The following is a 27592-nucleotide window of genomic DNA, read 5'->3' as shown; positions in this document are numbered from 1 at the left end:
GGTTGGATGGGGCTTAGAGCAGCCTGGGCTGGTGATAAATGCAAAAATCTTAGTGGTATCCCTCAATTCCAGACAGAAACTGGGGATATAAACGGCCAACTGGGAGCTGCCCATGAGCTGCCATTGCCAAGTCACTCCAAAACCTCTGTCCCCTCCGCTCTCTGACCTCAAATTCTGCTGCAGACAGAAAAAGTTGGAAAGTATTAACATGAGAGTATTTGAAATTATTGTTCTCTTTAATTATAACTATCTCACAAAGCAAAAAGGACTTTTAGAAAGAAAGCCCTACGTGATAGTTTATAAAACTTCAAAGGGAATGAGATATGATAACATTTAGCACTTCTAGATACCACTTTACATCTTCAAAGCATAGTCAAATCATTAACTAATTAATCTTCAAAGAACAGCACAGTCAGTGGGGAAAAAAAAAAAAAGGAACTACCAAGCATAATTGCTCATTATAAAGGAGTTTCTTGCAGTTCTCTTCTTTATCACCACATTTATTAAGCTGCAGACCTCACAGTTCTCACCCAGCAAAAAAAGGAAAGTTTAATTTTCTGTGCAACACACTGCAGCTCCTCTCTGGCAAGGGCCTCCATGAAAAATAATCATCATGAAGATCCTTCAGTGCTCCCCAGACACAACAGCAGAAAGTAAAGGGGTTCATTTTACAAGTAAAGCCATCCTCTAACTCTCCAGACCTACAAATCTGATCCAGGATTTTCTGGGTCTAACTGTTATCCTGGCTCATGTGTTTTCACCAGAAATACAAAGTTCTGCAGCTTGAACTCAATTAAAATTCTGCTGATGGCACGAGCCAGGAGGAGCCTGGCTCTTTTGGGAGCTCTTTTGACTCTGAAAGGCAAAGAATTCTAACACCTTCATTTTAAGGAACAAGCCCAGCTTCTTTGATTAAAAGCACTTGGAGGGGAGTATTGGCTCATCTGCTCAGTTACTTCCCAATTATTTTAACTCACCTGAGCCACCAGTTTAAAGGAGAGCAATGTGAGGAACGTGACCAGACACTCTGCATTTTCATTTATAAGGCTCAGACATTATTTATTGAGCACCTTGGTACCATCTCTGCACTTGCTGGGGAAGAGCACTCTGCTAAAACTGCCTGATTTGAAAGAGGTATTTTGGAACTCTGAAGGATGAGAAGGAAAAAGTTTAACTGGTTATTTGTTTATTCAAAAAGAAAAAAACCCAAAGGAATCTGGTAACACGAGGCACTGGCTGTAGGTAAGATTTTGTTGTCTAATAAACAACGGACTATTCATACCAGCGAGGACAAATCTCTCCATCTAACTAACCAAAGCCTGGGACTCCATCTGAAGAATAAAGACTCTCTCCTTATCTGTTCCATAGGAATGGCTACAAGGAATCCAGATGGAAAACTCAGGCCAAGAGAGAACAAGACATTAAAAAAAGTCACCTAATATCAAGAAAAAAAAGTGGCTAAAGTATTATTGGTAAGAGTCGAGAAGCGAGAGATGTACATCGATTTCTTTCTTCTTCCTTTCCCCAAGATTAATGCTTTCTTCTTAGTTATAAAGCATCCACCAGAACACTGTGAAATAAAATAATTCTTTCTTTTGGGAAGTCTGATGAGCCATTTTGCCCTTCTGAACACACTGCTCAGACCAGAAGCTGAGGTTGCTGCCTTGAGGGCACTTGAGGGCTCTCCCAGGCTCTGCTCCTGTGGCTTGCCCAGAGCCTGCGGTGCAAATTCCATTCCCTTCCAACACCTACAGCTTCACCACTCTGCTCCCACTTTCTTATGCTGGGCACACAGCAGGCCAAGATTAACATTTCAAGAATGGAGATGGAGGCTGAACAGAGCAGAGTTTAAATTTAATGTTTTGCTGAGAGGGTTTCAGAGGCTGGATTACTTAAACTCCAAAACGCATGTGGGGAAAGAGAGATACTCAGGGGAATTATATTTTTTTTACACCAAGAATCAAATTGTTGAGCCATTTCAGAAGACAATCTGGTCGATGGACAGGCTGGGTTGGTTTTGGAAACTGTGAGCAAATCAGAGAAGAGTACGGATGCTCCTACTTCTGGGCTGGAGGAGCAGAGGGCTTTCAAACCCTTCCTTTAGAAGGCTGATGCCCTGGAGTTCTCCCCATCATGCTGCATCCAGTGGGAAAGCTGGTACCACAGAAACCCTCTGGTTTGAAAAGACCTGTAAGGTCATTGAGTCCAACCATAACCTAACTCTTCCAACCATTAACTCTGCCAAGTCCAGTGCTTAAACCATGTCCCTCGGCACCACATCTACATATCTCTTAAACACCTCCAGGGATGGTGATTCAACCACCTCCCTGGGTAGCCAGTATGACATGACTCTGTGGGAAGCCATGGCTTCCCATTTTGCCTTTAAGTCTAAATGAGCAAGGTGGGAGAGGAAAAACACCATCAGAACACTCAGATGTATCAACAGCTCCTAGGCTTTTTAGAGCAGGAAAATAATTCAAGCTGAGGTGGAACCTGAATCCAAAGTGCAACAGATATTACTCACTAGCTCTACGTGAGGACATTTGCAAGAGAAGCAAGAAAAATATAAGATTAGAGAACCTTTCTTCTTGTTTGATCTTTATCATCCTTCGGAGGTGGTTTTACTTTAACAAATATACAGAGATTCATTCAGAAACAGCTCCTGTGCGGGCAGAGTGCTCCGTGCTCTAAGGCAAGCAGCTCCACTGAACTAGGTCACTGAAGAAAGAAGAATAACTGAGTTTCATGGGACAGATGACACTAAGTAAGTACTTCTAAGAACCATTTCTAACCTGACACCACCTTCACAACTGCAAGGATGCCAGTGCACTGACAGCACTCTGCCTTTCCGACCAAAACTGCTTCCTGGTCTATTTATATCCCTGGTCTGTCTGAACCCAACTATTGTCTTAGAACACCAGTTCCTTTGGGCAGAAACTGCTTTTCTGGCACAACAGGTCGTGGCCCGTGACTACATAAGTCAGATCTACAGATACCACCCCCATGAAATACAGATACCACCACCAGCCTCCTGCCCCAACCCTTCCCACACATCCAGTTTATTCCCAAACCCAAGTACTTCTGCTTTGGATGTGGGCAGTGCCCAGCTCCACACCAGCATTATTCAGCTCAACCCTCCTGGCAGCAACCCTTCCCTGAAGCCATAGCAGGCTCCTGCTCCATGGTCAGGGTGGTGGAGCTCATGTGGTGTAGATGTTCTCAACTGAGGACCGAGAAGGGAAGGTGAGAACTGTCATCTCACAAACTTTCCAACACCTCTGCACAAAGAGGTGAAGACTAAGGGAATTCCTTGGGGCTCATCTACAGAAGACTTCTTATTTCACTAGATATGTACCCAGTATCAACTTCTGTTTCTCAAATAAGCCCATTTCCATCTCATCTTTTCTGCATAAATCCAGTCTTTCCATATCACTTATCTTACAGACATTTTCTCACTAATCAAAAAACTCTCCCAAAGGCAGAGAGCTGCTAACAGCAAAGCTGGGGAGTGTCTGCTGTCAATAAATCCTGAAGCATCTCCCTGTTCCTACTATCACTCAAGTTCCCTCTTCTCTTCTGCTGCCCTTTCCTGCCAATGCCATTTTATGAAGATTCTCCTTCCATTAGGAAGCTTTCAAGCCAGAGCCAGGGAAGAGGAGGCACTCAAGTCTGGCAGGCCAGGACAGCAAGAGGCTTGAAAAGACACCTCCTGTTTTTGTGAGAACTCAAACCAGAAATTTAAAATGTGCTTAAAGGAATTATACCTTATTTGTTTTCCACCTCTCAAGAAGGAGGAATATTTCTTTAATACTTTTTTTATTTGCATCTTTTGCAGTAGAAAAAGTAAAGAGCAGTTTAAGAATATTTTTTCTACTTAAATAAGAAACACTGATTCATTCAAAGGTTTGCTTTTATAATAGTACCCAAAAACTTGCCTTCTAAAATTATTTAATCAAAAATTGCATCTGACTTTAAACATATTACCAAGTTGTTTGTTTGGGTTTTTTAATAAAGAGATAGGTTATGAGTAAAACAAAGCCCAGCAAATCATAGGAAGTGAACAAAGACTGCCTGTCTTTAGGATGGAAAACACTGCACAAATTATGGTGATGAGACATGTCAGGAAATCGGCTTGTCTGGCCAGCACCTGCATTCAAGATGTGGTGGATGGGCTGGAAAGGAACCTATAGGGACTGGTCCTTTAGCTTTTAGTTTTTTCTTTAAAAGACAGTAATGAACCAGAAACAATGCCAGGCTGTAAGAAGGGAGACACTAAGAGAGGCTAGGCAGAAATTTGGGGTTCATCCATCCTATCTGTTCTAAGATATGCAAATGCTGTGTGCATGGTGAGGGTGGAAGGGTGTGTCTGCCACTTCATCAGGCAGGTGAAATAAATCACTATTTTATTCCAAAAGACACATGAGAATTAAAATAAAAAAAACATTCCCTGAAGTCTGCATCACCAGTAAAAAAAAAAAAACAAAAAACAAAAAGCAAAATGCCCCAACCCCCCCCAAACTTACATTACATGAAATCTGTAGCATTCTCTAACTTACAGCACTAAGGCATCTTAAAAAGCTGAAAAGCAAGACAGAGCTACGAGACAAAATTAAGACTAAAAAACCCTGCTGTGTTGGAGGACCAAAAGCAGAATCATTCAGGGATAAGTCTTCAGTATTTTGGTTCTCAGCATATTTCTAGCTCTTTAAGTGCATCAAGCAAATCCACAGATTGTCAAGATGGAAATGCCCTGACAAGACAAAGAAAGGAAGCATTTTAGGGTGTCCTTCTGATAGTTTTTGCATATCACTGCAAACACAGCCTCACAGTAGCTGAACTCAGCTGAGAAGATCAGAGAAAACTTCTTTGCTTGGCCCCTGCAGCAGCTGATACTCCTCATGGCAAAGCAGCCAGCCAGGGGAAGGAAAGCATCTTGGGGAAAAAAATAAGAAGGAAAAAACCCAAAAAAGGCAGAAACCACAACAAAATGATCAATAGTAAGCTGGAATAAGATCTTCCTGACATTTTTATAAAGTACTTAGCATAGGGGCATTACTTCAGATATCATCTTTCAATCATGAAATCTCAAATTAAGAGCAGTGCAACAATTTCAAGGGGAAATAAAACCTTGTTGCTATGGCAATCAATGCTAATTCTCTGTGCCAAAGAAATGCTAAAGTCTAATGGGAGGATAAAAATCCCCTAGAACAGAAGAAAACTAGACTGCTTACCAGAATTTAAGTCACGTCCAGGATTGAAGGCTCTGCTGTTGACAGTGGTGGACAGTCTATCACAGCTAATAGTTCTTGAAACATTGGTGTTAAAATTCCCATCAAATCTGAAATGACAACAACAGGATTAGCAATCTAACATCATCTATTAAATCCACCAGCACTTACACATCTTTTTGCAGGTTGAATGGAAAATAATTATTCTGAAAACTCCAACATTATACATATTTTAAGGATCCTGGAAAAATTCTGAAACCCAAAACTGGGGGGGGGGGGATATACTCATCATGGCTGGATTGCATCTGCTCTCTACAATGACCCATCGCATTTCCCCTCCCACGATATTCCTTGGAAGATAAGATCACAGGAGAGATTGTGCTCTTTCATCTAGATGTAAAGAGCAGAGGTTACAGCCTGGGAAATGTGCATGGCATCCAGTCATGCCATTAGAAAGTCCCTCTTCCTGTTGCTGAACCAAACTCTTACTCCTAGAGACTCACCACTACTATTATTTCATCTTTCACTTTAAAAAAATTTACCCCAAGCACCCTCCACGAAGAGGATTTCCCCCCCCTTGTGTCTTTACAAAAAAGATCTAACAGAGCAATTGTAAACCTGCTTTCTGTCTCCAAACTTGAGGATTTTACATTCCAAATAGCAGAAGGAACCTGACAGTCTGAAGTTGTGACATCCTGGTTAGGTTAAATAATTCAAATACATTTGTAAGCCCAATTCAAAAAGTATTCTGGTGTGTAGTTCCAATGAACATAAAACAATTAAACCAAAGCCTTAACAAAATTCAAATAAAATGGGTTTTACAGGGTTATAACTAACTGGAAACTCTTCTGAAGCTTTTAAGGACTTAAATGCACTTTTGTATCATTGACATAGGACAATTTTATTTGTTAACATTTTTGTGACCTTGAATATTTTGGTGACTTAGGAGCCGTTCTGGCTTAACAATGGATAGGAAACAAGACTTGGAGAGGAACTGGGCAGGGTAGTGGCTTTTTCACACACACAAATAGGTGCACATATAAACACACCCACCTAGATATGCTCTCCCACAGCAGAGGCCCAAAATACTACACACAAAAGTGGTACAAAAAACAAGCACCATTTTTCTAGTTGAAGATTTGAATTGGGAAATTGAAATCCCCCAAGTTGCAAGGACTTCAACAAATATGGTGCCCAGTAGGAGTGGCAAGACACCAACTTTCTGGTTCTTTCCTTACAGAATGCTTGTTCAAAGGACTGGGAGACACAAACAGACAATGAAACAATGCACTTCTAAACCATCCCCTTAAAACAACAATTAGCAGGAACAAAAACCACAGACACATGGAATTGGTTACCACAAGAAAATTTCAAGTTCTGACCACAGGAAGCAAGGCTTTTTAAGCAAACTAAAACTCTCCTAATCCAATATATTATCTTCCAGCCCAATTCAAATTAATTTCATCCTACAGGGAGGTAGCTGGGACAGCCCCAGATGCAGGATTTGCTGAGAGCCTCCATCTCTGCTTCAGGGGTGCTCACAAGTGGGATGTAGGAGAGCCTTCTATGACTTGGAAGAGATAGGTGAAAACTCACTAAGGAAAAGAAAAAATATTTGATAGCAGGCTTAAGATCACCATTTCTGCAGGTGACTGGGTCCACTTCCAGAAATCTGAGCATTACAAAACCAGCCCAATGCTCCTGAGAGGAGCACTGGAGCTCACTGGGAGCAGCACTGCTGTTGCATGCACAAGCTGTGAGTTTTCCTTTCTTCATGATTCACACCAGTATGACCATATGTAAGGTTGGACTGATTTTTTTTTTCTTAAAGCAGAGATTTAATTCTTCCTACAAGTGAAGAGTAGAGCACAGTCTGCTCCCAAGCTTAGAAATTTTCCTTTTGAGTATGGAAGGCATTTCCTGAGGACTTACTATTAAACTCCTTAATGATTTTCTGAACTACAAGTAAGTAAAATAGTCTTTCATGCAAACAAAACCTCAGACACTGAATTCTTTGGTCTTAACATCAGATTAAATCTCAGGATTCTTGTGGAGGCACAAGAAGTCCCATTTTACATCACTAGAGCTTATCAGACCAGAAGCTCTATTTGAAGATGCTCTAATCAAACTAAATTTTGAGAGTTATTGATTACTAACTGCTTCATAGAATCATAGAATGGTTTGGGTTGGAAGGGACCTTAAAGATCATCTAGTTCCTACCCTCCTGCATGGGCAAGGACACCTCCTACTAGATCAGGTTGCTCAAGGCCCCAAATTTTAATATCCTCATTTTATTATCTTCATTGCCATGTAGAAATACCAATAAAAACAGTGTCTCCTTAAGCTGGCATGCTTAAAAAATTGTTTAATCTACATCCATAAGCACTACATGCATTTTAAACTAACTGCATTATTCTTAAAGGAGATTAATGAGACTTCTGGTGAGCAGTTTAGAGTTACTGAGGCAACAGCAATTTTTGATCCCTTCTCTAACCTTTACTTAAGGAAAAACAAAAAAGGAATCATGGATATTTTGGAATAATGAATTGTCCTCCAGACACTTTAGCAGAGCCCACCACCATCATGTTGTAAGATCAAGAAGGGATGCAATGGCAGACACTGGAAACAGCCAAACCCTGATGGTGTGGAGATCTGCATGGGCTCAGCCACTCTGCAGGGAGCTGCTTGTTGAAACTGTTTGCAACCTGCTCTCTGGCAACTCCTCAGAGACCTCTCCATTGAGGAAAAGATGTTTCACAGGAACACAGTTCTCAGATCAAGGCTGTGGCTTTTCCTATCCCCATTAAAATGTAACCACTTCAAAAAATTACAGCTCCTTAACCAAGCAAGCAAAAATAAAGTTGATTTTTTGTTGGCTGAAGAATCTCAAGAAGAAGATGGATGATAAAGGATGGGTTTCACAAAAAGCATGTTTATCTTCAGGCAAAACCAGATGGAGAAGGGCTAGAGACAGCAAATTAAATATCTCCATGCTAAAGAAATATTTCCAAGGAATACTAAAGAAGAAACTCTTCAGGAAAGATAATGACTTTTCAGGATGTTAGCTAATTGTCCCACTGCTCCCATCAGAATCTATTCATGATGGCAACAGGATACCTAGTGAGCAGCTACCATTATTCAAGTCTCAGAACACGGGCAGTAAATGCTGGAGTTCAATTAAAAATCCTCTGGAACCTTCCTCTCGATTTTATTCGATGCCTAAAGTCACTGCTCACAGCCACCCCAAGTGACATGTGCATCCTGACACACAGTCCTCCCACCACCCAAACTACCTGCTTGCAATTACCCAGGGGAGCAGCTGTATCTATCCCGATGCACCACAGTGAGTGCTTTTCTGCACCACTTCTTCACATGCTCCGAGCTGCCAAACTGAATTTCAGGTCTCTCGGTTATGATGGATGTTAACCTGGGGCTTCAGGCAGATCAACACCAGGTACAATTCTGGCAGGTCTTCTAGGAAGGCAAAAATGAAGCCATCACCCTCAACAGCCCCACCACAGGTGCTCCTGCAGCCCCAAACCCATCACCAGAGGCCAAGGGGATCAGCTCTCCACACCTTCTTTCCATTGCACTTTTAATTGGAGCACGTTGATGGGCTTCAATGCAAACATCAACAATGTCCCTCAAGTTTTCTCAGTAAGCATGTATTATGTTACCCATCAGGCAAATTAAGGCACAGATGCTTAAATAATCTGCATCAGAGCTTGAAAAGGAAAGCAACAAATTTCTGCAGCCCAGCCCACCCCCCTCCCTTTCTATTGCTACAGCAGCCAAGCAGTGAAACAACAGTTCATGGAAAAATGATAGAAATAAAACATACAGAAGAACTGGCTTGAACCCCATGAATTAAAGGGCAACCCTCAGACAGAACTGTTATCTGAGACCGAGGACTGCTCTAGACTGACCTATGTGGAATGTCCACCTCAAATCTCTTTTCAGGTGCAATTTACCTTAAAACTGCTTGTGCCTTGCAAGGGAGGGTATTTTTAAAGTACAGCTGGCTCCACGACACAAGGACTCCGCAAATATAGGTCTTCAGAAAACCCAAGACAATTAACATTGCAATATTTACAATGGTTTTAATTAAAGTGAAGAATTTTCCATGAGCTTCTTTGGAATGCCTTTCAATTCAGAATGAGCTGTTTAACTATTTGGCAATCTTCATCGTTAAAGCAAGAATTAAAACTAAAGCCTCAACACCCCCATGTGGCACTGACATTAACCACTTCTATTCTTGGCTGCAACTACTGGCTTTACCTTTTCTAGGATGTATTTATACCTCACACGATTCCCACTCCAAGTTCCAAACTGTACAAATCTTCCCATCACTTGCTTCAGAAGAAGCTAAAAAGCCAAAAGCTTTAAGATTTGTAGAGAAGCACTGATCACCCACCCCCTTCTCTGCACAAAGGAGACTTAAGTTTCACCAGTGCCCCCGCTTTGGCCAGAAGCCAGACTATGATGAGGGTGATAACAGCGAGGGCTGACTGAGGTCTCCTCTGAGGTGTGGCCCAGAATGTTCCAGGTGGCAACACCACGGCCATCAGATAGGAAGTCCTCCAAAACCCTTCCCAGAAAAACACACCAAAACCTGTATTTAGATGTCATTCGGGTTTTTTTTGTACTTACTCCCGGGAGAGCAAAAGACATTGGCTGACACGCAGTTTGAAGACAGGCCCCCTCACCCCATTCCCCTTTCCCTGCCTCTCTGAAAAGCCCTTCCTTCTGGATTCCCTTTAATGAACAACCGATCGAAAGTGCATCCCGAGGGAGCCAACAGAGCCACGACTCCCACTTTGATCTCTTCCCCACGGAGAAGCGCGCTCCCTGCCCGGCTTGCAAGATGTTCCCTTGATTGACGTTGGCTCTGATGTGCAAACTGCTTTGAACTTCAGACATTAAATTCCCATCAGGCTGCACTCATTTTTATTCTCCTTCAACAGGATTTACAAGCAGGAGATCAGCAAGTGTAGAAGATAAAATAAATCTGCAGCAGCTTTGAATCTTACATCAAAACAGTGCTCAAGTGAGCTCCAATTGGATTTTGCTCGGCCTGAATTTACAGGCTAAATCAACCTCTTTTGTACAGTTTCAGTTTAGGGAAAAAATGAGGCAGCTGCGTACAAAAATGACATTTGAGCAGCTACCAAGGGGCTCTCATTGTTTTAAGATTCATGCAAATTTAAAGCTGCTTTTAGTATGGAAATGAAATTACATAAGTTTGTTGAAAATTCAGCACTTCCTTTGAAATTCACAACTAGGCGTGTATCTTGATTGTAAGGCAAAATTTTCACTCATACTTCACATACTTAAATACTTCAATATACGGTTCCCACTGCATCTAAGCAGAATGCTGAAAAACAATGTTTTTATGAACAAATTCAATTTAGAAAAAGCTACTGATGGTTCAGTAAACCACTTTCTTCTGGCAAGGCACAGAAGTTGCTCCAATTATTTCAACCACTGCTTGAAAAAGTCAACGTCTGCTTGCTCTTGGATGTAAAGAAAGTGTATTATTGGAAGGAGGACTGCAACCCAGTAAGACAAACTAATCCAAAAACTCCTTTTTTAATGAGAAACTTGGTTACATTTATGAAGTAAAAGCAACAGTCCAAGAGAGCAATTTCCTAAATACTGGCTAGGGTTTATGGACACGTTGAGGTCATGCCAAGACCAGCACTATGCATGCTCCTCACATTCTCTAGAAACCCACACGCATTAAGGTAGTCTGATACTCTGCAAGAACAGCAAATTTATCTTAAATTTCATTCAGTGTGGCCCACCCAGTTCTCCTTTGGAAGTGCAGCTCTTCAGATATTGTGGTAACTGAAGGAACTGAATGGGATTCCCGTTATCTCCCACTTAACCGCTCCGGAGAGGAAAGATAAACACAGAAAGAGCTGTGATAAAATTGAACTGCATTAGCAAATATTTAACCATCTGTTTAAAAAACGAAAAAAACCAGACCACTTCTGAAGGTGGTATCACAGTCAGGGAGTAAATGATTTTCAAAAATAGGTTTGTAGACTCACTTATTCAAACAGCTCTATTAATGTTTGTAACACAACTCTGCCAAGTAGTGTGTTTTACCAACAAATATTTCTCCATTCCATCTCCCTTCACAAATGTAGATAAATGCATTCCCTGAGCTCTCATCAGCGTGGGTAAATAAGGAACAAAAACACATCTCCAGCCACCTTGAAACACAGATGTTAGCAGCAGAAGCAACTACGCAGCAGAAGCATTAATGAATAGCAATGCATGTCCAAATGTATGGTTTTTGGAGACCCATGACAACCTTCCATAAAAACCAGCAGTGAAATTCACTTTTGTCCTCAAGGGTAGAAGCAAAGAAGGGGGGATGTTTCCACTAGCACAGGTGAATATTCCTGCCCCAGTGCAGGCAACTCACGGAAAAGATTTAACATCTCCCCTTAAAAACATTGTCTGTGGGTTTTTTTCTGCAAAGGCAGCTGCATATTTCCTCACAAATGCACCTGAATGAGAAGCTACAGCTTTTTTTTTTTGGGAGGTAAGGTTATTGCAGCTGTGCAGGGCTTTGCTAGGCCAAGAAAACCCCTGGCATGGACTCTGCAGGATCATTCTGTCAAGTACACACTTGCAGCTGCATCTTCACGTATTTAACGTGCAAACATAACTTTGACTCACCTGGTAAACATGGATCTATATGATGCTACTTCTGAAAGCCTCCTACAAGAGCCAGCTAGCATCCATCACAGCTTCTCCTGAAATTCTGTGTACCAGGCAGGTGTTGAATAATCAAACATTACACATGTTATCAGACTTAATCTTTTTTTGTGTGTGGAAAGAGTTTTATTTTCTTTAATCTGCAAATATTCAATATAAAGCACCTGTTTGATCTACATGCTGCCATCCAGTCCAACACCACCTTCATGAAGGAAGCTATTTCAGATGTCACTCACAAGAGAAGTTACAACCCCATGCGAAGCTGATGCTTCCAAACCTGTTTCCCAAAATACATTTCTCAAGTTCCTTTTTAGACTTTTCATGACAAACACGTATCCTGTAAGTTCCCACTGAAGGTGCAGGGATGCTGCAGGTGCCAGATAAATCAACACTGTCTGTTCTTTCCCTACCCCCTTGCTGACACTCTGCTATAGCCCCATCTGCACCCCACTCACATCAGGCCACTTCAGTTCCAAGATACTGAAGACCCACCGAGGGCCTTCTTGGGAACAGAGCACCTCAGGCATGCCAAACAGAAGACATCATCTTGTACAGAAAATATTTATCCTTTTAAGGAGGAAGATACTTTAATTAAAACACTGTCTTGTAAATAACCACCCAGTTCAATCTGATAGAGAATGTCTGGAGACAGCATGAACTCTCTTTCTCATGGCTTCTGTGGCAGCCTGTATTAGTAAGGAAACACAAAGCCTGATTTTTCCAGCAGGGATTTCTTCAAGGATTAGAAGATGCATGTCACTTGACATCCATCCTCCTTATCTCCCATCAGTTTACCCATCTGTTTTGCTAAGAGCCTGAAGCACTTTATCCGCATTAACTCTGCCTGGCTGGAGGGATGCCTGGTCTCCAAGGCTATGAGCCCTCCCCAATGTGACACAGCCCTGGGAAAAGGAGCCAGCCTCCAGACTTTGACTGCATGGATGTGGGGCAGAAACTTTTACCATCCACTTCTGAGCTTGTCTGAAAGCTCCCTGCTTGCTCTTCTCCACTGCTGCCTCTCCCTCCAGTGCCACCATGGTTTTTTCCATTCCCAATCCTTGATTAAGTAGAACTGAAAACACACACAGCCACACCTGAAGCAAGGGACAGCAAAACCTGAAGACAAACAGATAGTCCCTGTGCTCTGCACTGGTGGGGCTGCACCTCCAGTACCGTGCTCAGTTCTGGGCCCCTGACTATAAGACAGACATTGAGTTGCTGGCGTGAGTTCAGAGAAGAGCAACCAAGCTGGGGAATGCGCTGGAGCACAAGTCCTGTGAGGAGAGGCTGAGGGAACTGGGATTGTTTAGTTTGGAGAAGAGGAGGCTGAGGGGAGACCTCATTGCCCCTCTGCAACTACCTGAAAGGAGGTTGTAGGGAGGTGGGTGTTGGCCTCTTCTCTCAAGTGAATGACAGACAGGACTAGAGGAAATGGCCTGAAGAGATAAGGAAGAATTTATTTACTGAAAGAGTGATCAGTCAGAGTGGAATGGGCTGCCCAGGGAGGAGGTGCAGTCACCAGCCCTGGAGGTATTTAAAAACCATGTAGATGTAGCACTTCAGGACATGCCTTAGGGGGCTCTTTTTTCTTTTTTTGGGGGGGGTAGAGGGGGAGGGGTTGGGGGTTGACAGATCTTTGAGGTCTTTTCCAGCTGTGATTATTCTCTGACCCCCTGTGTGATTCTGTGGCTCCCACTCAGCAGTCCAGCTCTGAGCAGTACTTGCATGCACACATAACTGTATGATTAATGCCATTCATACAAGCACACACATCAATACTTTGATAAAGCAGGTGAGCAAAAGTGTATGATCAAATGTGTGCTGAATTAAGGCCTGTGGAAAATTCCCTTGCCATAAGAGCTTGATAACCACTCACTCTGCTGCCTCATCAACTTCACCTTGCATAATCTAATTTATTTTTTCACCACTTTCCAGTGCACAAGCCTGCCCTGGTAGGGAGAGCAAAGAGGTGACTGCTAGTACTTCAGCTAGTTAGGCTGAAGTATGTGGGTACCATACAGCAACTGAAAGCACAGTGGCTGATCATGTTAGTTCAGAACAAGTCACTGCAGACTGGAGTCAGCCACAGGGGAACTTACTCATTTGGCCTCTTCACTGTAAAAGCCAACACCACATAATGGCAATAAAAAAATACTCTTTTCCTTATCATATCTCAACTAAATGAGCAATTTAAACACCATGTTCATTTCATACCCCAGTTTGTCCTTTGATAGTCCTATTCCCTATAATTTATTTATGATCACCCAGCATGGGATTCTCACAGTTTATCTGTCTTCTAAGCCAATAGCAAACTGCCTTCTAAGCCAATGCTCAGATTTGCAAGATAAATACAAGCAAATACAAAGCCACACACTGATAACTTTGTTACTGCTAACAACAGATACAAACTAAATAAAGATGCCAAGCCATTAAAAAAACACTCAAAATAAATCCTCTCTCTACACAGTAGTTTATAAGCTCCACTTTACACAGATAGGGTGAATACCTTCCCACATCATTTTTCAAAAACCAACCCAAACTTCCTGCATTCCTAAAGCAACATCAACATCACCAAGCTAGACAGTGGTGCAAAAGGCTGATGGAGGACCTGCCTGACAACATGAAGTGCCCTCAGATTTACAAAAGTCATTGTATATTTAGAAGCTGTAAACTGTGTGATAAACAACCTTAAATATTGATAGAATCACAGAATCCCAGACAGGTTTAGGTTGAAAAGGACCTTAAAGCTCATCTAGTTCCAATCCCTGCCATGAGCAGGGACACCTCTCACTAGGCCAGGCTGCTCCAAGCTCCATACAACCCACCCTTGAGCATTTCCAGGGATGGGGCAGCCACAGCTTCTCTGGGCAGGCTGGGTCAGTGTCTCACCCCCCCAGTGGCGAGACCCTTGTGGTCTCCCACCCTTGTGGGACAAGTCTTTACATCTACCTTAAAAATATACCCTGAAGATAAAGCACTTTTGCCACTGTTCTTGCACAAAACGTTTACTCAAGTCAAGAGGCCACATGAAGGAACAACTCCCCACACCAAGGAAAAGAACACACAGAGTTAAGCAGTTGTAACAAAAATATTTCACAATCCTCCTGAAAGAAAAACCACAGCCCTAAGGACAGGTGAATTTTCAAGTTACAATCTAAAACAAAGTGTCTCCTGAAAACAGCAAATAGTGCAGACAAATCTGTGTCTTTTTCCATGTCACCTCTTCTACAGCAGCAGCTAATAAATGCTCTAAACCAAACGGTTACAATGGTTGTTGGTCTAACTCCAGCACTCTTGTGCCCAGCACTAACACACAGCTTCTAAACATCAAGGATGAGCTGTCACCACCAGCACATCAAACTTAACTCCTCCCTAGTGCAGACCTCCTCATAGCTGGACCAAGTCAGACCAAAAATTAAAGGTGGAAAAGGTCACGTAAGTCAGTCACCTTCAAAATACAATCATAACGTTCAGGTAGGAGATATTTTTAGAACACAAACACAACCAATTCCTAAATCCACGTTCAAACACTCATGTGTGTGTTCCAGTTCCCCAAAATTTGACCATTAAGGTAAGTAACTTCTAGAATTTTCTGCAGAAAATCTCAGTTTATGTATCCCTTTGGACAAAAAAATATGCTGCTGGTGATTTCCTGCAAAGCCACCCACCCCGCTGGCTGTGTCCCCCTTTTAACCAGGCCTGGAGATGAACAAAGGAGGGAAAAGGAGATCCTGATGAGCAAGTGACCTTTTAGTTTTTATGGAAAGCTGCTGTTTAAAACGAAAGTTATCTCATTATGAGACTTCTAACCAATGTGGGGAACCTCCCAGAAGTAAAGTGAAAGGAAGAGCAGCAGGCAGGAGAGGCAGAAGGGGGAGAAACAACTGCTGAAATGACAGCAGAAGCATTTAGACAACTGGGCAATTAAGAAAGTACAGTACCAGTAACAACTTTGAGGTGAAGTTTCACAAAAACACCCACGGTTTTACATTCTTTCTTCGTATGACTTGTAGACAATCTCCTAAAGACAGCAGAGGGTGTATTCCCAGTGGTCTGATAAGCCACCAAGTTCTTCAACCACAAACACCCTATCGGATCTGGCTGAAGAGCTGCCTGGAAGGTCCTGCCGACTGATAGCCTGGCCTAGTAAACACTTCAGCAGATTTAACGTTATCAAGCCAAATAACTAAAAAATGAGAATCACACTGTAGAGCCCGAATGAGGAGCTCTGCAAATAGCAAATCCACCCCTCTCTGCTTTGCCAGCTGTAACCTCCAGTCCATGTTTTAAATCACTTACTGTGAAGGATCCTTATGCAAGTCCACCACGGGTAAAGAAATTTCAGAGGACTTCCAAGTGAAGTAATTTTGAAGGACAAAGTGAAAAGACAAAGTTTCCAGACTAAGAGCAGACCCCTCTCTCTCTCTCTCTCTATTTTTTTAATTAAAAACTATGCAATGCTGACAAGGGGGTTATAAATCTCCTCCTTTTCTTCACCCCTTGCTTGGAAGATGTTACTACTGGCTGATGATTCCTGCACAGAGGGATCAGAGGGCAGAAAGGTTCATCCTCTACTAATTCTTGACCTTTCTACTGACACTGCCAACAGGCTGGCCACAGAGCCCTGGCTGTGTCAGCATTTTACGGAGGCACCTTGTCCAGTAGGAACTGCACTGAGACCACCACTAAATCAACACACAATCCAAGAGCAAGGTACCCCTTCCTTGAGTGCAGTGAACATTTTGAATCCTTATATAAACAAAGGTTAATGCCATGCTGCAGAAAAGATGGAAGCAGGCTGTCATTAAGAGCTGTCCTACAGATTCCAGAATATGTTCTTAGCATTAACTTACCCAAATTACCTTCCTGTCTCTGAAATATTTTTAAATCAGACTGAGATAATAATAATGAAAATATACTCTGCAATCAAGGTTTGTATAAAATGAAATCTACTCTTGTTCTTTCCTAGCACATAAATGTTTGAAATGCTGAGCATTTAAAATAAACTATTACACTTTTATGGGAAAAATCAGACCTTCCATCACACCTTTGTACAATTAGGAAACCCAAAGAAGTTTCTGCAAATACACAGCATAATGAAGCATGATTAAAGACAACCACCTGCCTGGATTTAGACTACTCAAAACTCCTGTATTTAAAACCAAAACAAATGGAAAACAAACCAATTCAGTTTCCAAGCGATGCACTCAATTTTGGTAAACCTCTGTGTACCAAAGAGCAGCATGTCAGCTTGATTAAACTGCAAAGCAATATATTTAGCCTGTGATGTACTGACCAACTCGTGATTTTTGGTTGCTGCACCTCAAAAGGAAAAAAAAACAACTAAGTCCCATGACCAACTTCAGAAGAGTTATCCAGGGTAAGCAGTGTCTCAGGGCAAAAACAGTGCCTTGGAATCAGACAGACTCATTCTGTGTATAAGACTAGTCCATGCAATTAAGGGCGGAACAAACTTTTTAACTTTTTGTTTCATTTTACAATCCATCACAGCTGACTCCCAGCTGACTTCTTGTTTAGAGCTTCTCATTAAACATGTGCATAGTAGGAATGTCAAAGTGTACAAGGACAAGATAAGGATCACCTCTGGAGTACTGTCTTCCCCCTTTTCCAGTTAGCAAGAGTAGCAAAAACACAGCCTATTTTGCAAAGAAATCATCTTTCTCTCTTCACAAAATGAAGAGACAGCATAAGGAATTCCAGAAATAATGTAATACTTACTCCATCATAGATGGAGGAATTGTACAGCAGTCCTGGATGGCAGTCAAGGGCGAGGTGAGGTGAGCAGTGTATGATGCTTCCACCACTTGCTTGTTGCGATTCACAACGTCCAAGTAGCGGTTAAATTTCTCCCGGATTTTTTTTGCCAACTGAAAAAAAATAAGAAGAGTGAAGTGAGGTCAGTCTCTCTGTATTACCGTGTTCCTTATTAACCAACTTAAATAGAAAGTAAAAACTGTATCTGTTAAAGATGAGTTGCCTGCTTTGCTCACTGTACTTCTATTTCGGTTGCTTCAGAGCTGTGAAGTCAATTAATTGATAATATTAGCTACTGAAAGCAGTCTACAGAGAAAGAGAAAATACATTTATCACCTGTGTATTGAACATGGAGCTCTGCATGAATGGAAAGTGAAATTTCCATTATATTAAATCTCCATTTCATTAAGAACTGATACCTGGATGTGCCTCTACCCATGTTACCAGCATAACGTGAAGCTCTCCACGTTAAGGACACTTAACGAAAGTCCAAATAATAGTATTACACAGACCTCACCTACAGAGAAATCTCTGACTGTCTCAGGAGCAAACAGCAACAGGACATCTGCCTGTGAAATGAACTGGTTTCAGGGAAGAAGACCAGGAGCAAGGCAGCCCCAAATACTGCCAGGAGTGTTTCTCTGTTCAGACCCAAACTCCTCAGTCAGGTGGATGAGTGCAGAAGTATCTCACACCTCCTTTTATGTAGTTCTACTCATTGTAATTTGGGCAAAATAAGCCATTGCAGCTCCTGCTTCTTCCTTCATATCTCCTGCTGCTTTCCCAAGGGGCACAACAGGCTCTTAGCTGAGCATCTTAGCTGAGCATCTTCCAAGTGATGTTCTTGATTGTTCACCCAGCTCACTGTGGCTACTGATAAGCTACAACAGCTTAACTAATGACTTCAAATAACAGCAAAATGAGAAATCTGTAATTGATGTTACAGCACAACAGAACGGAATACGACAACAACTGCCTCACACAGGTGAAGTTCTCCCACAAGCCTTTTGTTGTCAGAGGGTGTCTCTGATGAAGGCAGCTCCTGTGCTGAAGGAAAAGAGCTCGCTTGGGTCTCCTTCATTAGGCACTTCAGAATTAACCTAGCTAAGGGCTTTGCAGGGGAAAATTAAAAGGGAAAATTTGGTGGCTGTTATTTGAATAAACATGACAGCAACCACAGTTACTAGGAAGCATCAGCGTTCACAAGAGACATTTAGGGAGAGTTTTGTTCCCAATCCTTCAAAGTGAGAAATTAATGAAATGGATCAGGCACGCACAAAATTTGCTCTGACACTTTTGGTATCCTTTTCACTCTATCTAGTACACTTAATCACCCACCAGACAGATCCTAAATGAAGGAGAGTCATCTCTCAGCAATATACTGCAGCGCTGGATACTCAGAAATGCTGCATTCTGCATTTCTGCAAACTTTTTTCAGAGCTGAAGTTGGCTCATTCATTCATAACCCTCATCCCTCCTGCTCCCCATGCACTGCAAGCTCTATGGGGATGATTTAACAGTGTGCTGAGAAACACAAGTTGGTTTTTCCAGATCCTCTGGATGGACAAATATCTTTCCTAACTATTATTAACAGGATATTTCATCATGATTTACTTCGTTATGCGAATAACGAGGCCCACACTGATAGCAGCAATGCCTCTGCCTCCATTGTTTCCAGCAAATGCTGCAGCTCAACAACCAGGTCTCCTAGGAGCACAGGTTTTAATAGGACCTTGCTCAAATGACTTGCAGAATTATACCTAATTAGTTCTGTAGAATGATTTATTGCTGAGGCACCAGAGGACTACTAATGGTCTCCTCCTTGTTAGGCATCCAACACTATTAAACTGCTCCAAGTTGTTAGTTAATAATCTGCTGCATGATTCCTTTTCTATCCTCCAGTAAACATTTTTGTCCAACTGTACTCCTCAACGTGTCCCTGAGAACTGTGTTCTTCTAGAGGGGTCCCAACCATACACAAGCCAAATTTCCTAAATTAAAGCATTTAAGGCTCACGGTTACAAAGTCCCTCTCTCCATTTGGGCAAATTAAACCTCTGCTTAAGCACCATGTAAACCAGATACTTGAATGTATACACTTCCTACTTGGTTTCCCTGCCTGAAGTCACAAGAAGGGGAGAGAGATGAAGTCTGCTGAAAAAAGACCAGCAGACCATCCTTAGCAGTAACAGAACTAACACAGAGCATCAGAGCAGAAGGAATCTCATTTGGAATCACTGCTTTCCTCTGATAAATTAATGTTGCAGAAGATGAGGTTTTGGCGTTGATGAGTTTTCACCTTCCAGGTTGGATGATAAAAACACCCCCAAGCCTTCGAATTTTACCCTGCTTTGCACAGTCTGGGGATCTAACAAATCTGGTTTTCAGAAGAGCCCCTACCTCAGATACTGCTAAAGAGCAAACGCTTAGTACCTAAACTGCATCTCCCATCTAAAAAAACCTCTGAATGGCTCAAAGTCATTACATTACATTACATGGGATCCAACACTTTAGTTGGGGCAGAGAGCCAAGTGCATGTCAGCATCAAGGGACCTGCAGCCTCCCAGAGCTACAAAGACATCTCTTCCCTGCCCACGGACAGTTGGAAGAACCGAGTTTGTCTTCTCCAAAGAACCCTAAAAATACTGCCCTCTGATAGCAAGAGAACACTCCCAACAATCAAAGCCACTTTAAAAACAGCTAACTTTAGAAGTTAAGATGATCGAAAAGCAGCTTTCCATTGAAAATCAATTACAATGAATAATCCAAGCAGAGAACCTAAGGGTAACACACCAACTAGCTGAAAAACTACTAAAAACAAATGGTTCCAATTCATCACCTCGAGAAGTATAATCCAGACGAAGCCCAGGCAAAACTTAACTTCATTTTTTTTCCATAGTTGGGCTTCACTGGAGCACAAAAATCCACAGCAGTGAGCAGGCATTCCAGCTCTCAGTGATTAAAACAACAGCAAAAAATAACACATACTTCCTAGCTCCTCGTCCACGCTGGCATGCCCACGCACGCACCCTCACAGCACCAGCTGGGGAACATTATCCAGTCTGCAAAGGGATGCAACTCTGCTGCTACAGCCTGTCAGAATAAAAGCTGCAGGCTTAAATCACCTTCTCGTTTTTCTAAATAAACCTAAAACTCTTAACCAAAAGATAACTATGTCCCAACATATCTCCTGATTTTATTAACCTGCTCAGAGCTGAGCAGCCATTGCATCCTGACGGATGCAAGACCCACACCAGGCTGGTGACAAAACCTCGGAGGTACAGAAAGAAAGAGAGAATAATGAAAGGACAGAGCACTGAACTATGAAACCATCCTAACGTTATTGTTTAAAACATTTTTAAGGCAAATGGAAAACTGTCTCGAATCAGGCACATAAAAGGGGCAGGTAGCTGACATCCTATGCTCAGGTATACCCTGGGGGAGGTACCGAGAGTGACAGACATTTCCTGCTCCCACAGAAATGCTCAAATTCTCCTGTTTTAATGGAGACTAAAATAAATCTGGAGAACTTGAGATTGACATAAAATGCCATTATCCCTGGGTCAATTCTCTAAGCGCTCTTCACCTCATTTTAACAACAAACGGGGGTAGGGGGGGAAAGGTTTCCTTGGCATTCCTCTCATCTTTTTGCAGATTTCTGTATTTTCTCCTTCCATTTCAAGGAACTGAATAATAAGAAATGAGTACTCCCTCCAAACAATGCAGCCATTAGCTCTGGGTTTTTTTAAATGTATTTCTGTTGACAGCTGGCACACAGCCAAAGCATTTCAGTCTGCAGACAGGTTGGATGGTAACACCTGTTTCTATTACCACAGCACCCATGGGTAATGCACTTCAATTGTCACCAGCTCCACTGACAACCTTTCATCACAACATCAGTGAGTTTCTCTAATTTTCCCAGAGACATTTGCCTCATTTGCATAGTTCCCTCGAGCTTTCTTTTCATTTTTTTAAGTTTAGTTCCTCTCAAAGCTCCCCAGCTCTGAAGTCTTCCCTTTCCAGGGAGCACTGAGGGGAAGCAGAGCTCCAAGGTGAGGTTTGATTTCTGGCTGTATCTTGAAAGTCAAGGTATTTTTCATGTTTTCAAGGCTGTGTATAAAATATGTATCAGTGAGGTTGACAGGCATGGATGCTGTAGCACACTCACAGCTGGAGACTGAACACTGCTGGGCTCCTGGTAAGGTATTGCTTACACATTAAAAGTTCAGTTAGTATTTTTATCTTTCAACCCCTTTTGTAAACCAGAAGAACCTGGAAAAAATACTCTCCCCGAGATCCACCAGCATTCCTCCTGCTGTATCACAACTCTGCTGTGCATCCACGGATTCCTATTCTAGAACATTTTCAACATATTTATTCCCAACCTGCTTGAGTCTTGGAACAAACCACTGCTCTGTACAAACCCAAAAGAGCACAAAGGTGAGCAGGGTCATGGCTTGAGAAAGGATCATAGAATCACCACCAGCTTCTTCCCACGTTGCTGCTTTAACAGATTCAAATAATTCCTACTCCTCTGGATGACACGGAAAATGTAGTCATTCAATCAGGATGCAGGAAACTACTTTCCAATGTGCATTTCTTCAAAGAGACCAGTACTCATTTGAGGTTTCCCCCTGGTCAGTAACTTTGGCAAGGCTTCCTGAGACTTACTCCAAAGAAGATGTCAAACATGTAAAAACTAGAGAAAGGGCCACAACTCCTGAAAGTCACTCTGGAGATACATTAAACACAGTATGAACTGCCTTCATCATGAGGCTTACAATTAATTGACATGAAATGTGACACTGTGCAAGCGTACCACTTTGCACAGCCAGAGAGATGTCTGGGCTCAACAGCAAAATGTAGATTTTTCAGCATGTTGATATATTTCCTCTCAAGAGCATTCAAAAGCTCTTTGCCCAGCCCAAAACCAAATTCATTTTCAGCTGATATTTACAACTGGCCATCTCAACTAATTTAATTATTTTATTTGCTACTGCTTCTTTCCCCAGGATGCATGGACAGACCGAAAGAGAAGATTATGAATTTATCTGTGCAGAGATGCTGCTGCTGGGGACCTCCAGCTTCTATACAAGAGAGTTCAAAGCACCAAGACTTCTCTGCATTAAGCTGGACAATGTGCTCCTGCTCAAGCCAGCCTCACCGTCCTCTCTCCTTGGAGCCCAGGTTCATATTCTCTATACTGCAAAACCAGATGTCTGGCAGGATGCTGAACACACACTGACTTCCTTTAAAAGAGCTAATCTAGTTTTTTCCCTATTAAAACTAACCATTTTCCACTTTCTATCACTAGTTTACACCACTAAAGTTTCATATTGTGTGCAAGTTCTCTGATACTGAAATAACTTACAGGAAAGGAATCCAAGTTATTTTTGGCACTCGCCATCCTATTTTTTAATAACCTATTCAAAGCAGAAAAGCTTTTCTCTGTTACGTGCAATAGTAACTCTGTAACTGTAGCCCTTAAAAGCATAAGCAGCTTAACGTCAAAAGGTAAAGCACTCCTTGTGTGGCACACAGAAAGCCAAGTGCATTAAACAGTTGGGCCTGAAGGCCACCAGCTGTAGTTTTTCACATTCTCAACAAACTCAAAGTCATTATTTACACAGTTTGGTATAAGAAAAACATCCCCCACAACAACCCAGTGGCCTGCCAGGAAAACAAAAAAATAAAAATCCCAGCTGTCATAAAACTGTAATTAATTGCCTTTGGCTATCAGTTGCTGAGAAAATGTTAATGAATGACAAGACCAGGAATGAGCGACAGGGGATTTAATTTGCTTACATTTGGTTGCATTTGCTCAAGACAAGCCTGTTCGATGCACTGCTCTTACTCCTAACACTCTGCTTATATTGCTTGTGATTCATTAGGGCTAAAAGACCTGGTTATTAATGAAAGAGAAGTGCTCAATTATTCTCCTATCCACTTCACTGCTGAGCTTTTAACCACAGCAATTATGCTTCACCGGGGCCTCGTTTTTCTCCTCCGACAGCCCCAAATTCATCACACTACCTACAGTGTTTGGACAGTTATTTATATCTACTTAGGGAGAATACATACATCTGTGGCTGGGAAACAAGCAGAGTCTTTTCCTAAGTGGAGAATCGATAGTCAAGACTTCAAAGAAGTTTTAATCCAGCTTCTTGGTTTCCAAAAAAAACTTCTGGCTTTGAAAAGCCATCTGATATGTATAATCTAGCCCACATGGCCCTTCTGCAGCGTGCAGACCACCCAGAGACACTCCAGAACAACACTGCCCTGGTGTGACATCACAGCCAGAGAACCCTTCTTGTAAGGTGTCAGGATGGTTTCAGACTGAAACTTTTAAACTGGGGTGACAACTGCCCTTTCATGGTCCCTTTGCAGACAAGCTCCTACCTGTGCCTGCTCAGAGAGCAGCCAAAGGCTCCCAAGGGAGGATGATGGGCTCCAAGCATCATACCAAGAGGGGAACCTATCTCCTGTCCACAAGGCTGAGCCACCACCATTTGTACACATCCAACCTTGGGCACAACAGAAACCAACCACTTTTCATCACAAACTGCACAATGTCTTTCCAAGCAGCAAATTGCTTCAATGGGATAGTAGTTTGAGCATTCAATGTCTTATTTCTTTTTTAATTTACAATAATTCGCTGATACATCATCAACAACAAAGTATGCCCAAATTAGTCACACTAGTGGACACGGTAAGTCTGGATAAACTGTAATTTCTGAGCTGCCTCTGAACACTGCCAATGGACAGGAGGAGGTGGGAAAGGGCTTTTGGACTCACCTGTTGAACTTCACTTTCTCCATTTGAGATTTTCTCTGTGTACACAAAGGAGTTGAATATCCTCTGCAAGACAAATCAGAAAGGATGTGTAAGAGACCTTTTGTTATAAATATCACACTAAGCAGCTCTAAAAGGTGCACAGGTGAGGAAATCTGTGTCAGAAAAACCATTTCACCTGGTAAGTCTATTGCCAGGCTTATCCAAGGGGAAGCCATCTCCATATACCTGCTTCTGGATCTGGCTTTGTTTTTTTCCAAAGCATCTGTTAATTTACCAAACTGACATAAGGTGCTAAATAAAATATTTGTCATTTGAAAGCTACTGCCCACACAAACTATGGCTGTTCTCTAGTGCTAAACATTTAACTCAATATAACTATTTTTAAAAGTACTTGTTGCTTCCAACTAACAGGTAAGAGGCTGTGTGTTGAACTTAAACCTATTTGGTATTTGGAAAAGAGACCCACTTTTGAACCAGACTGAGCTCACTAATGGCAAAAAAATGACATACCAGAGGACAGAAGTGAGAGAGCTGTGTCCTCCCCTGGGAAAGCTTCCCATCTGCCCCCAAGAGACACCAGTGCCTCCATTCACTGTGCCTCCACAGGTGAGAGCTGCACTGCCATCACCATCTACTTACAGCGGTTACATGGAGGGAAGAACACTCAACACCTTGTTAATAGTCTGCTTTCAGACTGGAAAATAGAGTTGGAAGGATTTGGGGTTACACCGACAGCATTCCCAAAAAGTTTGCCTGATACATCTAAGCTTCTCTTTCACGACTTCTCATTCCCAAGGGCAGCTTTCCCCTTAGGGACAGTGGAGCTAGCCCCACTGGAAAACCTACATATGTTCCACTCCTTTATGCAGAATCTTCCAACTTTCTCCTCTTCTGCTCAGGTCCATGCCAACCCCTGCAAGCACCAAAGGGTAGGAAGGGTTCACAGGTTTAATTAGAAAGCAAGTGGCCAGCTCCCCACTGTGTACCAAACATCCTCTACCAAAGCAAGATACCCAATATAGAAGCTGAACAAAATTTCCAAGCAGAACCTTATTAATATGGTGACAGTTCCTTGCAAACATGAGTGTTTGCAACACTGCACTTTCTATGAGAAGGCAAAAACATTTTTAAAATCTAAGTCCATGGGACTTTTCTCTCCCAGACTCAAGGGGAGCTGGGATTTCACTGTCAGAGTGGATTCCACATCTATTGGTGTTAAAAGTCAAACATGTGACAATACATCAGCAAGAACATCTGTAAGCATGGCCACATCTGGCAAAGGACAGTGATTCATCAAGACCCCACTGAGTCCCTCCCTTGACATGGCAGTTGCGATGTTTACAGCAACATAAGCCAGAGTCAGCTCTCCAAGTTATTAGCAATAATAACTGCAATTACCAAAGAAGTCTAAATTTCACCCTACTCTGGCTCAAGACTCCAGGAGTTTTCTTGATGCACGTTTACCTCATTTTCTCCTAGTAAGGCCATATGCAGCTACAGCTGGCAAAACCAGCCTGGAAAACCCTTTGGTGTTCTTTGCTCCACTTATGATCATCACTTCCCCTTGTCCCTCTCCCTCCTGAGGACTTCAGGAATCTCAGAAATTTGAACTCTTCATTTGAAAGAACCATTTGGAAGGGCAGCAATAAATCTCCTCAGTTTACAAGTCTCAGAGAGCCAAGAAGCAGAGGGGGGGGGGAAATAAAGGCATCGACTCTTAAAAGCTGCCGGTACACTCAGACTTCCCTTTTCTTCCAGATCTTTGTTTAAAGCTCTGCTTGGGTACTTTAACTACAAACATGTTGGCTTTTTCCCCCTCCCTCCCCTCATAAGATGAAAAGATAATTTAAACATCAGAAGAAAATACATTAAAGCATGTCATTTTGATGCAAAATGTTTTAAATGAATTGAATTTTTCTCTTCAGGCAGCATTTAGTCTCCAGGCATCAAAGGGAGCGAGAAGGAAATCGACTGTCAGCTACTGAGAATGGAGCTTTCGGTCCTTAACACAAAGCTGACCCCTTCCTCCACCCCTTCAACACGTTGCTGTGTTTATGAACTTTCAAAATCATGCCAGAGAACATTACACACTGTTATATAAAAGTCACTGCGCCAGCAGGAATTTATTTGGCCACCGGGTTAGGTTTTGAACCTATTTTTCCTTGATTTATAATTTATCCAAGTTCCTTAAAAGCTTCTTCTTTAATTTTTTTTAATTAAAAGCTCTGCATGTCAGAGAGGGGGTAGCAGGAGCCTGTTAGTCCCCACCACAGACGACAAGCCTAAACCAACAGTACAAACTAAACAAGGATTGAGAAACCACCCAGGGAAACTCGAGCTGACACGCACCGAGCTCCCCGAGGCTACGGGAGCTGCTCACCCCCCTCCCGGGTCCAGACCCGTTAGGATATCTGCTCCTTATTCAACAACTCCCATGCTGAATTTCACCCCAAACATCTCCCTGTTGTATTGAAGCTAATTTCACTCACTTAAAAAAGTAATCTAACTCCAAGTAGAAAACGAGAGCAACCTCCAAATGGAGTGAAGAGAACTTCACAAACCCAAGAGCAAGTCAACTCCATGAACTTACAAAAACAGTCTAAATATTTAGGAGAACTTGCCCACCATAGTTTACAGAGCGCATTAGCATCTGTACTTTATTCTTCCCACCCCTCGTTGTTTAATTGAATCTGCTTAGCAGATGGCAGCAGGCTAAATTCAGTCCAACAGGACAATTACACCCCTGTTTAATGAGATGCTGGCTCAGGATTATTTGCCATAACCCACCACCACCTGCTCTCACACCGCACGAAGGCTGCGGCCTCCAGCCCTTCCCAATGCCTCCTCACACACCACCTCAACCTCTGAAACAGCATTTTGTTTCATTTTTCTCCTTTCCCCCTCTTCCCCCTTTTTGCTATCTTCAGCTATTTTAAGTTCATTATGATCTTTATTAATATTCAGGTTCTTTCTGAATATCAGCAAGACATTCAACCACGTGAAAAAGAATCCTTTTTTTTAGGAAATCTCCAATTCCTTTCAACCTGACATCTTTAAAAAAAGGTA

General features: G+C 42.2%; 1 protein-coding gene across 2 annotated transcripts in view; it reads right to left on the bottom strand.

Moving 5' to 3' along the window:
* Window positions 1–27592, bottom strand: part of CACHD1 (cache domain containing 1) — a 102121-nt gene that overhangs the window by 42398 nt on the left and 32131 nt on the right. For both annotated transcript variants that reach the window (XM_051625359.1, XM_051625360.1), the window contains exons 2-4: window positions 24527–24589; window positions 17697–17845; window positions 5232–5338 (exon numbers count right to left, since the gene is read on the bottom strand). In XM_051625359.1, the coding sequence (XP_051481319.1) occupies window positions 5232–5338; window positions 17697–17845; window positions 24527–24589 (319 nt within the window). The remainder of the gene's footprint in view (window positions 1–5231; window positions 5339–17696; window positions 17846–24526; window positions 24590–27592) is intronic.

The sequence above is a fragment of the Apus apus genome, chromosome 7 (assembly GCF_020740795.1).
Source record: "Apus apus isolate bApuApu2 chromosome 7, bApuApu2.pri.cur, whole genome shotgun sequence".
NCBI classification, from domain to species: Eukaryota; Metazoa; Chordata; class Aves; order Apodiformes; family Apodidae; genus Apus; species Apus apus.
Note: the sequence above shows the minus strand (reverse complement) of the source record. Positions and strands in the feature narration are given on the sequence as shown.